Below are 16,257 nucleotides of genomic sequence, written 5' to 3'. Positions count from 1 at the left end.
ACTTTCCTTTTTAAAGTGTTGTGGAAGTGAAGGGGGGGTTATTGTTTTTTTTTTCTTATTTTCTGTTTTTTTCCTGGGGGTTTTTATATATTGTAATTTTATGTTGTGAACCACCCTGAGATCTACAGGTATAGATAGGGCAGTATAATAATTTAATAAATAAAAATAGTAGTAATATAAATAACTACTACTGTATTGGGAAAGGAGTACAACAAGGCTGTAAATTGTCTCCCTGCTTATTTAACTTATATGCAGAATTCATCATGCGAAAGGCTGGGCTGGATGAATCCCAAGCAGGAATTAAGATTGCCAGAAGAAATATCAACAACCTCAGATATGCAGATGACACAACCTTGATGGCAGAAAGTGAGGAGGAATTAAAGAACCTTTTAATGAGGGTGAAAGAGGAGAGCGCAAAATATGGTCTGAAGCTCAACATCAAAAAAATGAAGATCATGGCCACTGGTCCCATCACCTCCTGGCAAGTAGAAGGGGAAGAAATGGAGGCAGTGAGAGATTTTACTTTCTGGGGCTCCATGATCACTGCAGATGGTGACAGCAGTCACGAAATTAAAAGACGCCTGCTTCTTGGGAGAAAAGCAATGACAAACCTAGACAGCATCTTAAAAAGCAGAGACATCACCTTGCCAACAAAGGTCCGTATAGTTAAAGCTCTGGTTTTCCCAGTAGTGATGTATGGAAGTGAGAGCTGGACCATCAAGAAGGCTGATGGCCGAAGAATGGATGCTTTTGAATTCTGGTGCTGGAGGAGACTCTTGAGAGTCCCATGGACTGCAAGAAGATCCAACCTCTCCATTCTGAAGGAAATCAGCCCTGAGCGCTCCCTGGAAGGACAGATCCTGATGCTGAGGCTCCAAGACTTTGGCCACCTCATGAGAAGAGAAGACTCCCTAGAAAAGACCCTGATGTTGGGAAAGATGGAGGGCACAAGGAGAAGGGGATGACAGAGGATGAGATGGTTGGACAGTGTTCTTGAAGCTACCAACATGAGTTCGACCAAACTGCGGGAGGCAGTGGAGGACAGGGGTGCCTGGCGTGCTCTGGTCCAGGGGGTCACAAAGAGGCGGACACGACTAAACGACTAAACAGCAACAACCGTATTGGCCCGAATATAAGCCACACCTTTTTTCCAATTTCGGACCCTGAAAAGTTTAAGAGCGGTTTACATTCGCGACTTTCTACCATATGTTGCTGAAATCAGCTGGGGGGCTTATATTCAGGCCATTATGGTACTACCTAATTGGGTTTTTGAAGCCTTACTGCTAATAGCTTTGAAACTGGCTATTTGTTTTCGTATTTCATAAATCGCTTTTAAAAATAATTTGTCAGAAACATGGGCAGCTGCCTGATACCGTCATACCTTGGGTTGAAGTAGCTTCGGGATAAGTATTTTCGGGTTGCGTGCTGTGGCGATCCGGAAGTGACGGAGCGTGTTGCTTCCAGCTTTCACTGCTCGCGCATGTGCAGACAGTCAAAATGACGTCATGCGCAGAAGCGGTGAATCGCAACCCGCACACACACAGACGCGCGGGTGCGGGTTGCATTTGCTTCTGGATGCGAACGGGGCTCCGGAACGGATCCCGTTCGCATCCAAAGGTACCACTGTACAGGGTCAGACTATTGGCCCACACTGATCAACAGCAGCAATCCAAGGATTCAGATGGGGTCCTTTGCAAATAAACCTGGCGAATCCACCGCAGACTCAACCTGGGACCTTCCGCAACGAAAGCAGAAGCTGTACCGCTGAGCAACAACCTGTGTTACGTTTTATTGTCTCAAGTTGCTAGCCATTATGAATTTAAAAATTAAATTAAAAGTGGGGCATTGCTTCCACCCACCCACCCACCACAATGAAACAAACCTCCCTGGCAGATTCGTTAACTACGAACTGCTACGGAAGAGGGAGCAAGCTTGTCTTCTCCTGCTCTGGAGGGTAGGACTCGAACCCATGGCTTGACGTTTTTGCTGCGGAACGATCGCAAAGCTTTGGCGCCAATTTTGAGGCGATCCCAGATTTTGGGGTTCGTCGTTAACGAAGCTCTCCCCAGCCCCCTTTGCAGCTGCAGAGTTGGGAGAAAGATCGAGGGTTCAGAACCGAGGCCCACAAAACTTTTTTAGAAAAGGCACGGTGCTGAAAGTGCCAACCCTGTAAGGAATTGTTTGAAGCAAGACACCAAGACAGCCGTCAAGCGGGTTGGGGAACGACACTTTACCACCAAGACTTAGCAAATGAAACAAGGAGGACCAGTTTCGTTTCCTCGGCCTCAGCCAACATCGAGAAAGTCGGCAGAAATCTCTCTTTCCCCCCTTTTGAAGAAACAAAAATCAGAAACCTCTCCGAGCCGCAGCCTTCGTTTTCCGTCTCCACTTCTGGCAACCACAACGGTTCAGTCCACAACTGCTTCCCCAGCCTGCATCCCACTAAGTCCCAGCACCGGGTGCCCTGGCAGTGCCCAAAGCGAGTGTTTAAGGGGGGAACCGCTCCTGCCTGAGGCGGGGGGCACCGCCGGCCTCCGCCCGCGTCTTCGCCCGGCCCCACTGGCTCCGGAGAGGCCTCTGTCCCGAATGGCTGTCCAGCCAGGGATCTCCGCCTTCGTGGAGCCGCTGGTGTCCGACGAGGTGCTGCTTGCGGGTGAAGCTCTTCTGGCAAAGCGGGCACTGGTACGGCCGCTCGCCGGTGTGCAGCCGCCCGTGGGTGGCGAGGTGCTCCTTGCGGATGAAGGTTTTCCCACACTCGCCGCAGGCGTACGGCCGCTCGCCCGTGTGGATCATCTGGTGGCGCAGGAAGTTGGAGTGGTGGTTGAAGCTACGCCCGCACTCGCCGCAGATGTAGGAGCCCGCCTTCGCCGCCAGGCCTGTCGCGGCCGCCGCGTGGCTCCGCTGGTGCAGACGGAGATTGATCTTCAGGCGGAAGCTTTTGTTGCACTCGGAACACGTGTGGGGCTGCTCGCCTGAGTGCCACAGCCGGTGTTTGCTGAGGCTCGCCTGGTGAGGGAAGCAGCGCCCGCACTCGGGGCAGGGGTACGCCTCACCCCCCGGCCGCAGGCTCGAGGCGGGGCTCCCTTCGGGGGAGGCTCGGGGGTGCGTCCGCTGGTGCAGGGCGCGCTGCTCCTCGTACAGGAAGCTCTTCCCGCAGTCGGCGCAGACGTACGGGGCCTCGCCGGGGAGGGCCCCCTCGGGCACGATGATGGTGGTGAAGTCCGCAAAGTCGCTCCCGCACGCTGCCGGCTCCTCCAGGCTGCCACCGGAAGTCTGCCCATCCACGCACGCCAGGCCCTCCTCGGGGAAGTGGAAGACAGCCTGGTCCAAGGCCTCTGGCAATGCGCTGTACTGCGCCAGGTCCCCAGGCCTCACCTCTGGCCTGGCGGGCACCTGGGCAAAGAGGGTGGCATCTGTAGGGAGAGGGAAACCAGATCAGAGGCGGAATGGGTTTGGGAAAACAAATTTTCCAGCTGTTACTGGAGTGGTGATGACGGGGTGTGGGGTGAATTCATTTCCCCCAACTTTGCAGCAACAAAAGAATGTAAGAACCTGTGGCCTGCCTAGTCCAGCGTTCTGTTCTCGCAGTAGCCAACCAGATGCAAGCAGGATTCGAACACAAGACCCGTCTCGTCCTGCGGTTTCCAACCACTTGGATTCAGATGCAATGCCACCTCTGACTGTGGAGGCAGAGCAAAGTGATCCTGGCTAGTAGCCATCGATAGCATTCTATACAAGTTAATCAAAGTGGTTTCCCGCACTCCTTGGTCAATGTTTTTTGTCAAGGTCTTACATGGCTGCGGTCCATATTTTTAATTAGCATCTATTTGCTCCTGCCGCCTCTAGCCAGCTGATGCGCTAAGCCTGCACAGGACGTTGGTCAGCCACAGGGATATTTTGCCAAGAGGGGACAAGGTGGGTCTGGATTCCCCTCTTCAGAGGCACACTGGCCCCCATTGGGAACTCACCTGGGCTTTCATCCGGGGGCGCCCCGCTTTCTCCCGAATCCCACTCGCCCACTATCGAAGGAACAATTTCCCGCTGGACAAGAGAGACAGTGTCATTTCTGGGTGCGGGGAATTCTGCATGCAAAGAGGGGAAAAGGGCATTAATTGATTTCCCCATCCCCATACGTCGCGTTTTGTTTTGTTTTGTTTTGCTCAAAGCAACTTACAATATTTTAAACCAGGCTTCCTCGGCCCTCCAGATGTTTTGAGACTACAATTCCCAGCATCCCTGACCACTGGTCCTGCTGGCTAGGGATCATGGGAGTTGTAGGCCAAAAGCACCTGGAGGGCCGAGTTTGAGGAAGCCTGTTTTAAACGAAAAACAAAAAGAGCCAACTTTTTTTAAAAAAAGAATATAAACTACAATTCTGCTTGAAAACAGATTAAACATCCCACACACACAAAAAAAGACAATAAAAGCCAATGACCTGATGAAAAAGGAATGTTTTTGTCTGGAGCCTAAAGATATGTAATGATGGCGCCAGGCAACACCCCCTGGGAGAGCATTTCCTATTAAAAATTTATAATTTGGCAGAATATTCAGATTATTTGATATGCATATGTATAATGTATATGTATATGTATATATATTGGAATACCCAAATGCAATTCTGGTTTTAAACACAGTATAAGGAGTCTCTATAGGAGTACATTGTATTTTAAAATGGGGTTTCAGAGTTTTTAGGGGTTTTTGAATGTCTTATGTAGATTTTTCAATTTCATTGTTCTGTATGGCAGTGTTCCCCAACCTTGGGCCTCCAGCTGTTTTTGGACTACAATTCCCATCATCCTTGACTACTGGTCTTGCTAGCGAGGGATGATGGGAGTTGTAGTCGAAAAACAGCTGGAGGCCCAAGGTTGGGGAACACTGCTGTATGGGACAATGACAATAAAGATATCGTATCGTAATGTGATTTGATTGCCTTGTTAAAGTGAAAAATTTAATAAAAATGAATTTAAAAAAAATCGAAAACAAAATCCAGCAGGAATACAAACATTCCAAGAAAGACACTATATTTTATCCAGAGAATAAAGGTAAAGGTAAAGAGACCACTGACCATTAGGTCCAGTCGTGGCCGACTCTGGGGTTGCGGCGCTCATTTCGCTTTATTGGCCGAGGGAGCCGGCGTACAACTTCCGGGTCAGGTGGCCAGCATGACTAAGCCGCTTCTGGCGAACCAGAGCAGCGCACGGAAACGCCATTTACCTTCCCGCCGGAGCGGTACCTATTTATCTACTTGCACTTTGACGTGCTTTCGAACTGCAAGGTGGGCAGGAGCAGGGACCGAATAACGGGAGCTCACCGTCGAACCGTTGACCTTCTGATCGGCAAGTCCTAGGCTCTGTGGTTTAACCCACAGCGCCACCCGCATCCCACTATCCAGAACATATTGGTTTCTAATTCTTATTACCTCCAAAAGAAATTTTGCCACAGCCAGGGCAATATCATTTGTCTCATCTTCAAGAAGACAGTTGAGATAGGAAGCTTCAGAACCTCCAGATAGATTTACCAATAAGGGTTTAATCAATTGGTTCCATGATTTCTCCCCCTTCCCAGCTCACGGAGGGAAGAAATCCCAACTCTCTTAACCCACCTGGGCTGATGCTCCTAGGAGCCTCTTCGTCCTCAGCTGCCTGCTCCTGCCCACGTTCAATCCGGGTCAGCAGGTCAGGCTTGGCAATGGCGTAATCTGAGGAGGAAGGGAAGAAAGGCAAGACCAAAGAATTACTGTATTTTTTGCTCCATAAGACACACCTGACCATAAGACGCACCTAGTTTTTAGAGGAGGAAAGGGGGAAAGCCCCATTTTTGGGGCTATAAGCTCACAGTTGTGCAGCTTCTTTTGCAAAGGGGAAAAGCCCTGTTTTTTGAGGACCAGCTCAAAGTTGTTGAGCTTACTTTGCAAAGGGGGAAAAAATCCTGTTTTTATGGGGTTCAACTCACTGTTCTGCAGCTTCTTTAGGAAAGGAAAGGGAGCCGTTTCTACAGTTTCCAGACGGATAATCTAATCAGCCAGTCCCATGTCGCTGGGGAAATAAACAGCCTCCGTCTGCAGAACATTCAACAATGGAGGCCTGGGCAAGGGAGCCAGCAACCGACCACACATTCGCTCCATAAGACGCACAAACATTTCCCCTTACTTTTTAGGAGGAAAAAAGTGCGTCTTATGGAGCAAAAAATACGGCACTTATCCCATGACGGTCCTCAGAGAGAACGGGGCACCCTAAGGTTTCTAAGGGTTATGGATTCCTTCTCAAATCAAGTTTCTAGCCCTCATGGATTTTTTTTATCATTGGAAAATCAATAAAAATGATTTTTAAAAAAGAGAATTTGTCAAATCCTCTTGTACAGCCCTCCCAGGCTGGTGACTATTTCTGACTCCTGTGACAGGGAGTTCCACAGTTTAACTAGGTGCTGCGTGAAGAAGGATTTCTTTTTTCCCCCTGCCCTGAATCTTACGACAACCGGCTTTGCTGCTTTAGGGTTCTCTTTACCCAGTGAGACCAGAGATTCGTAGTTCCCCTTCATGACGTTCTTGTAGAGCTCCCTTTGGTCTTCGTCCAGGTTCCCCCACTCTTCCTCCGAGAAGCAAACAGAGACCTCGTCGAAGGTCACCGGCACCTGGGAGGGCATGTAAAATAAATATCATTATTATTATTATTATTATTATTATTATTATTATTATTATTATTTTATTTATACAATACAATATTTATTTCACAACAACAATTTAATTTATATGCTGCCCATCTGACTGGGTTGCCCTGGTCTCTCGTGGGGGGGGGGGCGGGCTTCCAAGCAAAATATGAAAACACCATGAAACATCAAAACCTCCCCTTTCTTGCATTCGTATCAGGGGTCGTACATGCCTTCCCCTCTCTTCACCAGATCACCACAACACCCCTCTGAGGCAGGGTGGGCAGAATGGATCCAGTTCATCAATTTTGTTGACTCAATTAAACTAAATAGTTCACTCGAACCACACTGCCTCTCTCGTGCTAACCCAATAAAGCAAAGGACTGCTTACTTGGGGAACTCCCCGCAGCAGGAAACACTGAGGTCCATCTCCAAGGGCCTTCTGGTGGTTCCCTCGCTGCGAGAAGCAAAGTTACAGGGAACCAGGCAGAGGGCCTTCTCGGTGGTGGCGCCTGCCCTGTGGAACACCCTCCCTTAAGATGTCAAGGAAATAAACAACTATCTGACTTTTAGAAGACTCCTGAAGGCAGCCCTGTTTACGGAAGTTTTTAATATTTGATGTTTTATTCTCTTTTTAATCTGTTGGGAGCTGCCCAGAGTGGCTGGGTAAACTCAGCTGAATGGGCGGGGTATAAATTATTATTATTATTATTATTATTATTATTATTATTATTATTATTATTATCCCTGTAATAACTTGGCAATAACCACTGGCAATTTTATTCCACCAGTGGATGCTTGGGTTGCGAACATGATCCATGTGGGATGCACGATCACAACCCGCAGCGTTCGTAACCCACAGCTACCTGTCTGCGCACGCGCAGGTTGCGATTCGGCGCTTCTGCACATGCAAAAAGCCTGATTTAGCGCTTCTGTGCATGCGCGACCGCCAAAACCCGGAAGTAACCCATTCCAGTACTTCCAGGATTCAGCAGTCCGTAACCCGATAAAACGCAACCTGAAGCGTCTGTAACCCAAGGTATGACTGTATTCGGATGGGAGCCGCCCAGGGTGGCTGGGGAAACCCAGCCAGATGGGCAGGGTTCAAATAATAAATTATGATTATATCAGCAGAAGCCTCTGGCTATACATAGCTCTTCCCCTGGATAAAGATCTACCTCTGTGCGAATCCCTGCTGCTTACCTTGGGAGTTTCCCCCCTGGATCCTGGGGGCAGGCGAAGGATCCAGAAGTTTCGGTTCTTGAGCAGGTTCTCCATGTTCTCCAGCCTCCTCTGGAGCTGCCCGTATTCCTGGATGAGGGTCCCCAGCGCGTCCAGGTGGTGGCTGAACTCCGCCATGGCTTTCTCCGTCCCGGAAAGCTTCTTCTCGGCCAGACCCGCCCTCCGCTCCAGCGCCAGCAGCCGCCCGGCGTGGACGTCCACCTTCCTCTCCACCGCTTGCATGGCGGCCACCACCGTCCAGAGGGAGATCTCAGCGGCCGGGCGGCTGGCAGCATCGCCGCAGCTCCGCTTGGGGAGGAAGCAAGGGTGCACCGGGGTGGGCTGCAGGGGTCCCCTGCCCCACTCCAAGCCCTGCTGGCAAAGACAGGAAGGGAAGATACTCAGAGGCAGTGGCAGAATCATAGCTGTCAACCGTCCCTTATTTGGCGGGAAACTCCCTTATCCCAGCGCCGTGTCCCACTGCTGTCCCTTATTGATAAAGGTAAAGGGACCCCTGACCATTAGGTCTAGTTGTGGCCGACTCTGGGGTTGTGGCGCTCATCTCGCTTTATTGGCCGAGGGAGCCGGTGTACAGCTTCCGGGTCATGTGGCCAGCAGGACTAAGCCACTTCTGGTGAACCAGAGCAGCACACGGAAACGCCGTTTGCCTTCCCGCTGGAGCGGTACCTATTTATCTACTTGCACTTTGTGCAACTGCTAGGTTGACAGGAGCTGGGACCAAACAACGGGAGCTCACCCTGTCGCGGAGATTCGAACCACCAACCTTCTGATCAGCAAGTCCTAGGCTCTGTGGTTTAACCCACAGCGCCACCCCACCCCTCCCTTATTGATGATGTCCCTTAAATTTCCAGGGTTTCATGCTCGCCTGGCTCGGGAGGGAAGCAGCGTCTCGGGGTCCTCCGCGGCGAGAGAGCGCGCGCGCATGAGCTGCCGCGTCTCCGTCTCTCCCTTTTCCCCCTCAGGGGCGCGTCGTGAGGAGACGGGTGGCGACGGGTGGGCAGGCAGCCCCTCTCTTGTGAAACTGCCAGGGGAAGCTGGAGGTGGCGGCGGCTGAGGAGGCGGCCTGAGGGAGGAGGAAGTGGAGGGGATGGGGAGGGACGCAAAAGGGCGGTGCTTCAGCGGTCGCGGTGGCGCTGCAACCGCCTCATGCCGGGCACGTGGGCAGCGTGGGCGAGAGTCTCTCTCCCTCAGGTTGGGAAGGGCCGATGGAACTCCTCGCACCAGGACGACGGCAGCCCCGACATGCTGCTTAGCATCCCCTCCAACCAGTGCAGCATCTTAATGTAGTGATTTTCCCCTCTCCATCCCTTTCATAGCTCCATTTTTATAAATCATTTGTCCATCCATAGTTCAAATTTTTACCACAAGTTTTCTGTCAATCCTACCAGTGTATGTACCGTATTTTTCGCTCTATTGGACGCACCGGACCACAGGACGCACCTAGTTTTTAGAGGGGGAAATCAAGGGAAAAAATATTATCCCCCCCCAGCCCCAAAGAGCAACGGACAGGCTGCGCGCTTCCTCTTTAGCCTTGAGCAGCATCTTTAGCCTTGCACAACGGGATGGATCGTGCCCGCTGTCCACCGGGGCTGGACTAGATGACTCCTGGGGTTCCCTTCCAACCCTGCAATTCTGTGACCTCGGAAGTTGTTTGGGGTCTCCACCACTGGAGGCTTTTAAGCAGCGGTTGGGGGACCATCTGCCTGGCGTTCTTTAGCTGTGATTCCTGCATTGTGAGGGGGCTGGGCTGGATGACCCTCGGGTGGGCCTCCCAACTCTATACAGTCCTACACTTCTGCGGCAGGAGATCCACAGCCACTTCACACAATGCCCACTCCCAATTTTCATTGGAGAGACATGTGGCTTCACTGTCTAGGTAGGTACCCCCCTACCTGCCACTCTTCCCCCACCCCACTTAAGCCGAGGGAATTCCTGCCCAGAGAAGCTCCCAGGTGAGGCAAGGGTTAAGGTCTACCTCTGGTAAATGGCTTTGTATCCTCCCTCTTTCCCTTTTCTCTTCTTCTTCTATGCTAGTTCCTTCTCTTGTGTTTTGTTTAATCTGTTTTTATTGTATACTAAAATAAAAGCTGCAAAGTTTCCATTTTTATAATATCCCGACCCCTTCAAACTAAAACGTTAATCTAGATAAAAACACTGATACAGAGGAAAATAAGGGGGTGGAGAAAATAAGGGGGTGGAGAAAGGACGAAAAAAGAAAAAGAGGTAGAGATAGAGAGGTTTTTAAAAAGTTGGCTTCTTTAGCCTTGTGCAGCCTCCCGCGGCTGGAGAGATTGCGCAAGGCTTTTCTAGAGGAGGGAGAAGGGACTGACTGGCCGCGTCAGTCCCTTCTCCCTCCTGGGGAAAAGCCCGCAAGAGCCGTGCGAAGCTTGTGTGTGGCTCTTGGGGGCTTTTCCTGCTTGCCTCCCCCCCCGCATTCGCTCCATAGGACGCACAGACTTTTCCCCTTAGTTTTTAAGACGGAAAAACTGCGTCCTATGGTGCGAAAAATACGGTAACTCTTTACAATAGCTTTTCAACTAAATTATAAACTTTCCCCATTCTTTATTAAAGAGGTCCTCTTCCTGGTTTCTAATTCTGCCTGTAAGCTTTGCCATCTCGACATTGTTCATCAGCTTTGTCTGCCACTCTTTGGTGGGAGTTGTAGACCCTTAGGATCATCTAGTCCAACCCCCTGCAAAACACAGTCAATGGCAGCCAAAGCAGCATGGCTCCATCAGTGCCGGATTTCTTCATAAGCTAAGCAAATTCCCTTATTTTGGCTGCTGTTCCCTTATTTTTGAGGCTGCTGGTCCCTTATTTTCAAATCTGTAAGTTGACAGCTATGGGCAGAATCAAACGACAGTTGCGTAATGGAGGAAAAATCTGAATAATATTATAATTTTAGAATACCTGACTGTGAAGATACGTAGAATGAAAGGTCAGAGAGAAAGAGGAGGATTGGTTTGAGAAGATACTGAATAATTTGAGTAGGTTTGAACAATTTGGGGCAATTAAAATGTTAAAAGTTATGAAGATTGGAAGAAATTTCAGAATATTTAGCCAAATATTATAATACAACCTAAGCTGAAATACTTGCAAGTACCAAACTGGCCTAGGATTAAAATATGTTGAATCGTATAATATTATGGATTGAGAAACTATGGAAAGGAAGGAAGATAGTAATTTGAATAAGTTAATTTTATTAGAAAGTGGATAGTGGAAAATTGCTACAATGAGACTGAATGAAACTCAGGGAGGATTCGAGGAAGTCACTTAACAATGGAAATCAAATTGGATTTTTAATAGTAAGATGTTTTATATGTTTGTTCTTCTTTTTTAATATGCTTTTTCTTTTGTGTGTGTTTGTCATAAATTTGGAAAATTAATAAAAAAAATGGAAAAAATGTTAAATAAACCTTGCGGAAGGAGGAGTGTTAAGGTATATAGAAGTGTACATATGGTTGATTTGAATATGTTATTATTGAAAATTATTGAGTATGCATTATGTATATTATTGAATATTGTATACCCAATGTATCAGCCGCCTGGGGGGTTTCACTGTTTTGTGTTTTGGTGGTTACACACACACACACACACACATATACATACATACGCACACACACAAAACGACAGTTACGAAAAGGGCATCAAGGGTGTCAGAAGTGTTCTTTATCTTCTTAACTTTCCCCTCTCTTTTAAATCTTTTTCTATTCCCTTTTCTCTATCTCTTCCTTCCCTTTTTCCTCTCCCTCTTTTGCCTTTAAATTAATGCTTTATTTTGGACAAAAGAAAAGATGTTTGATAATAATCTTAGTATTTTTCTTTACAAACCCTAATAAAATAAATTATTAAAAAAAAGAAGAGTTCGGGCTTTTAAGAATTCGAATATTTAAAGGGCTGTCACGTGGAAGAAGGAGCAAGCTGGTTTTCTTCTGCTTTGTGCAGGGGACCTAGAGCAGTGGAGCCAAATCAAAATCTTTAAGGTCCCACAAGGAACTGTGGAACTCCCTGCCTATTGAAATCAGGCAGCTGTTTGGTCTAGGCCGGCCTATCCAGACATGTGCAATGTTGACAGTGCCTATAATCTAGTTTTTAGTTTCTTGCTGATTTTCATTATCATTCGTTTGAATGCTTTAAATAGCTGTTTTTTTAAACTGTTATTCACTGAAATGTCAATGTTTTATTGTTTCTTTGAGCAGTTACAATCAAGTGGTATATAAACCTTGCAAAATAAATACTGTAAATAAAAACCAGCTGTTAGTTTTTGTTGCTACACTTATGGACGAGAGCCCGTTTCTAATTGCAGGAGAGGAGGCAAAATTTGTTCTGGTGCTTCCCTTTTGAAAAGTGCATTTTCTCTGGCAATATAACTCTACGGTCACGGCTACTCAGGAGCCACATCCAAAGAGTTCAGTAGGGCTTACTCCCAGGTAAGTGTGTCTATAGGATAGCAGATTAAGTGACCTCTAAATTATACTGTCTGAGGGACACGGGTGGTGCTGTGGGTTAAACCACAGAGCCTAGGGCTTGCCGATCAGAAGGTCGGCGGTTCGAATCCCTGCGATGGGATGAGCTCCCGTTGCTCGGTCCCTGCACCTGCCAACCTAGCAGTTTGAAAGCACATCCAAGTGCAAGTAGATAAATAGGTACCGCTCCGGCGGGAAGGTAAATGGCGTTTCCGTGCGCTGCTCTGGTTTGCCAGAAGCGGCTTAGTACTGCTGGCCACATGACCCGGAAGCTGTACGCCGGCTCCCTCGGCCAATAAAGCGAGATGAGCGCCGCAACCCCAGAGTCGGCCATGACTGGACCTAATGGTCAGGGGTCCCTTTACCTTAAATTATACTGTTGGTTGTGTATATAGCAAAACCCAGTGTTTGTACTGTGTATTTTGGGTCCATGGACTGGAATAAAGCGTTCTCTGTGCATGCGAAAGCCAGTGTGGTTCGGTGGTTGCAATACTGTGCTATGACCTGCGAGACCAGGGTTCGAATCTCCGCTCAGCTATGACGCTTGATCATGGACAGACCGCCTCTTGGCCAAGCCTACCTCCCAGGATTGTTGTGAGGATAAACTATATTATATTATTATTATTATTATTATTATTATTATTATTATTATTATTATTTCCCGAGCCACTCTGGGCAGCTTCCAAACTGGAGAGGAGGAGAATTATGCATGCCACCATGGAAGAATTGCCTTGGAAGACGTAAACGTAGAATTTGCACAATTTGCAGCGCTTGAGTGTCTGCAGTTTCCGTGCCGAGGAGAAGGATGGGGAGAAAACGAGTGCCCCCTGCAAAAAGGAACCCCCACTCGCAGCCCCTGCCCAGGAGCCGCCAGCAGCCACCCAAGTCACCAACCAGCCGGCGCTTTGTGCATGCTCCACAGAAAGCGCAAAAACAACCCCCAGCTTTCGGGAGCCCCTACACCAGGCACCCCCAAACTCTGCCCTCCAGCTGTTTTGGGACTACAACTCCCATCATCCCTAGCTAACAGGACCAGCAGTCAGGGATGATGGGAACTGTAGTCCCAAATCAGCTGGATGGCATAGCTGTCAACTTTTCCCTTTTCTTGCAGGGCATCCTATTCGGAATAAGGTAATTTGTTTAGGGAAGTTTTTAATATTTAACGCTGTACTGTTTTTAACACTGGGTTGGGAGCCGCCCAGAGTGGCTGGGGAGGCTCAGCCAGATGGGCGGGGTATAAATTAATAATAATAATAATAATAATAATAATAATAATAATAATAATTACCCTTGAAAAAAGGGAAACGTTGACAGCTATGCTGGAGGGCAGAGTTTGGGGGTGCCTGCCCTACACCAAGGGAACGGAGAGAGGGGTGGTGGCAACGCAGGGAAGACCTCCTCTCCCGGATCGTCCCCCCAAAACGCGTGTGCCTCTGGGGTCGTGCAGAGCGCGCGCGCCCTTGCCCCTTGCAATCCAGGAATGGAGGGCGGGGCGCGGGATTTCCCCGCAAACCTTGAGCCCCGGAGCCTTTTTTTTCTCTCCCCCCCCCCGAAAAAAAAATCCCGCGATCCTCTTATTTGCAAGGAAAATTAACCCCTTCCTCCCCGCCCTACCTGCGCAGAAGGATCCCATTCAGCGGCCATCGCAAACGGGCAGGTGGGCTGGATCCGTCCGGAGAAGCCGCCGGAAAGAAGGAAGGAGGGAAGGGAGGGAGGAGGGAAGCCCCGGAATCAGAAGGCGGAGGAAGGCGGAGAGGGGTCCGCCGTCCGCCGGGGGCAGAAGGGAAGAGGAGGAGCCGCGCACCCGCAGCAAAGGCAGGAGCGACGAAGCCAGGCGGCGCCCGGTCGCCTCCATCCATCCATCCATCCATCCATCCTCCTGCGGGAGGCAGCGCAGACGCAGTCCCCACCTGGGTCGGGAAGGGGATCAGCCAGCCCCAGTGGCCCCGGGAGGGGGAAGCACTCTGCACATGCTCGGGAGGGGTGCGCCCTGGCTTTCTACCTGGACCCTGAGGTCCAGCGCGGGGGGGGGGGGGAGGGGACTGTTGGGTGGTTGTTTTTATTATGTATTTTCTGCTTTTATATCTTGATTTTATTCTGTGAACCCCAGGTATATATAGGGCGGTATATAAATTTAATAAAGAAAACAAAGGCTAACCAGCCACGGCCTGGTTGAAAGAGGAATGAAGGTAAGCCTCCCTGAGGAGAGCATTCTCCAAACGGGGAGCCACTGCAGAAAAGGCCCTGTCCTCGTGTTGCCACCCTCCGGACCTCTCAGGGAGAGGGGCCTCAGATGACAATCGCAGGGTCCAGGTCGGTTCAAATCGAGCAGGTTCACTCGAACCATACTGGCTCTCTCGTGCTAACCCAATAAGGAAAAGGACTGTTTACTTGGGGAACTCCACGCAGCAGGAAACACTGAGGTCCAGCTCTGAGGGCCTTCTGGTGGTTCCCTCGCTGCGAGAAGCGAGCTTACAGGGAACCAGGCAGAGGGCCTTCTCGGTGGTGGCGCCCGCCCTGTGAAACACCCTCCCACCAGATGTCAAAGAGAACAACAACTACCAGGCTTTTAGAAGACATCTGAAGGCAGCCCTGTTTAGGGAATAATCCATCCAACCTCTGCTTAAAAACCTCCAAGGAATACTAATAATACTAATAATAATTTATACCCCGCTCCTCTGGCTGGGCTTCCCCAGCCACTCTGGGCGGCTTCCAACAAAATATTAAAATACAGTAATGCGTCAAACATTAAAAGCTGGGCTTTTAAAACAGGGCTGCCTTAAGATGTCTTCTAAAAGTCTGGTAGTTGTTCTCTTTGTGGAGGGCGTTCCACAGGGCGGGCGTCACTACCGAGAAGGCCCTCTGCCACCTTCTGAGGGAGTCTGCTCAACAGCTCTTAAAAAGTAAAGGGACCCCTGACCATTAGGTCCAGTCATGGCCGACTCTGGGGTCGCGGCACTCATCTTGCTTTATTGGCCGATGGAGCCGGCGTGCAGCTTCCGGGTCATGTGGCCAGCAGGACTAAGCCGCTTCTGGCGAATCAGAGCAGCAAACAGAAATGCCGTTTACCTTCCCGCCGGAGCGGTACCTATTTATCTACTTGCACGTGCTTTCGAACTGCTAGGTTGGCAGGAGCAGGGACCGAGCAACGGTAGCTCACCCCATGGCGGGAATTCGAACCGCCGACCTTCTGATCGGCAAGTCCTAGGCTCTTCCTAATGTCTGGTCACAATCTCCTTCCTTGTCACTTGAATCTGTTGGTATGGGTCCTCTTTCTCTGGAGCAGCAGGAAGCAAGCGTGCTCCATCTTCTATGGGACAGGCCTTCAGGTATTTGGCTATCACGTCACCTCTCGGACTTCCTTTCTCCAGGCTGGACATACCCAAAACTTGCAGCTTCGCTCCATGTCCTGCCCACACAGAGGCGAGAAGAAAATCCGCAGAAATCCTGTGAATGCTTACCTGCATCTTGTGATCCCCTTCCCCGCCAGGTTAGGACCACCCCAAAGCTGAGCACATCCTGTTCTTTGAGACAGATTCTGGTCAAGCCTGGTTCCAGGTGGGTCAGATCCTGCCTCATCAGTTCAGATTTGATGAGAACACATGTAAATAGGGAAATGCCCCACTCCAAAGAGAACATTGCAGGGGAAAATAGAGGGCAGCTGGCAGCAGAGTTTGTACATGATCCCCAAAAGGGGGGTGGAATTTCTGCAAATGCTGCCCTTAAAAAACATCATGCCAGCCCAGTGGTTCCCAAACTCCTGGGGGACTAGGATTATGTGGGGGGACGCTAAGAGACAGGGATGCACCAGAAGTGTAAACGACTAGCAGGCTTTGAAAAGCTGGTATCATTGGATCCAGTTCATCAATTTTGTTGACTTAATTAAACAATATAGTTGCAATTG

At 49.5% G+C, this 16,257-nt stretch overlaps 1 protein-coding gene across 2 annotated transcripts; it reads right to left on the bottom strand.

Annotated features, from left to right (window-relative positions):
• Positions 1-2,208: 2,208 nt before the first annotated feature.
• Positions 2,209-14,150, bottom strand: LOC310746078 (zinc finger protein 746-like). Of its 2 annotated transcripts, none has more exons than XM_083579780.1 (6): positions 13,968-14,150; positions 7,849-8,241; positions 6,504-6,630; positions 5,603-5,698; positions 3,969-4,082; positions 2,209-3,413 (listed from the first exon to the last, which is right to left on the bottom strand). In XM_083579780.1, exons 1-6 carry the CDS (start codon positions 13,995-13,997, stop codon positions 2,488-2,490), a joined length of 1,686 nt encoding a protein of 561 aa, XP_083435906.1. In that variant the 5' UTR covers positions 13,998-14,150; the 3' UTR covers positions 2,209-2,487. The 2 variants fall into 2 exon arrangements, with proteins under 2 accessions (XP_083435906.1, XP_083435907.1); XM_083579781.1 differs by having other exon boundaries at positions 7,849-8,238.
• Between the last annotated feature and the right edge of the window lie 2,107 nt (positions 14,151-16,257).

This window comes from Podarcis filfolensis (assembly GCF_964270895.1).
Source record: "Podarcis filfolensis genome assembly, chromosome: 12".
Taxonomy (NCBI): domain Eukaryota; kingdom Metazoa; phylum Chordata; class Lepidosauria; order Squamata; family Lacertidae; genus Podarcis; species Podarcis filfolensis.
The sequence above is the reverse complement of the archived record's forward strand: the minus strand, read 5'-3'. Positions and strand labels throughout refer to the sequence as shown.

Coding starts and splice junctions, on each gene's coding strand:
- LOC310746078 (XM_083579780.1), bottom strand. CDS start 13,997: ATGGCCGCTGAATGGGATCCTTCTGCGCAG. Junction 6,631..7,848: donor CCAGGGGGGAAACTCCCAAG/GTAAGCAGCAGG, acceptor ATGCCCTCCCAG/GTGCCGGTGACCTTCGACGA. Junction 4,083..5,602: donor TCCTAGGAGCATCAGCCCAG/GTGGGTTAAGAG, acceptor CTTTGCATGCAG/AATTCCCCGCACCCAGAAAT.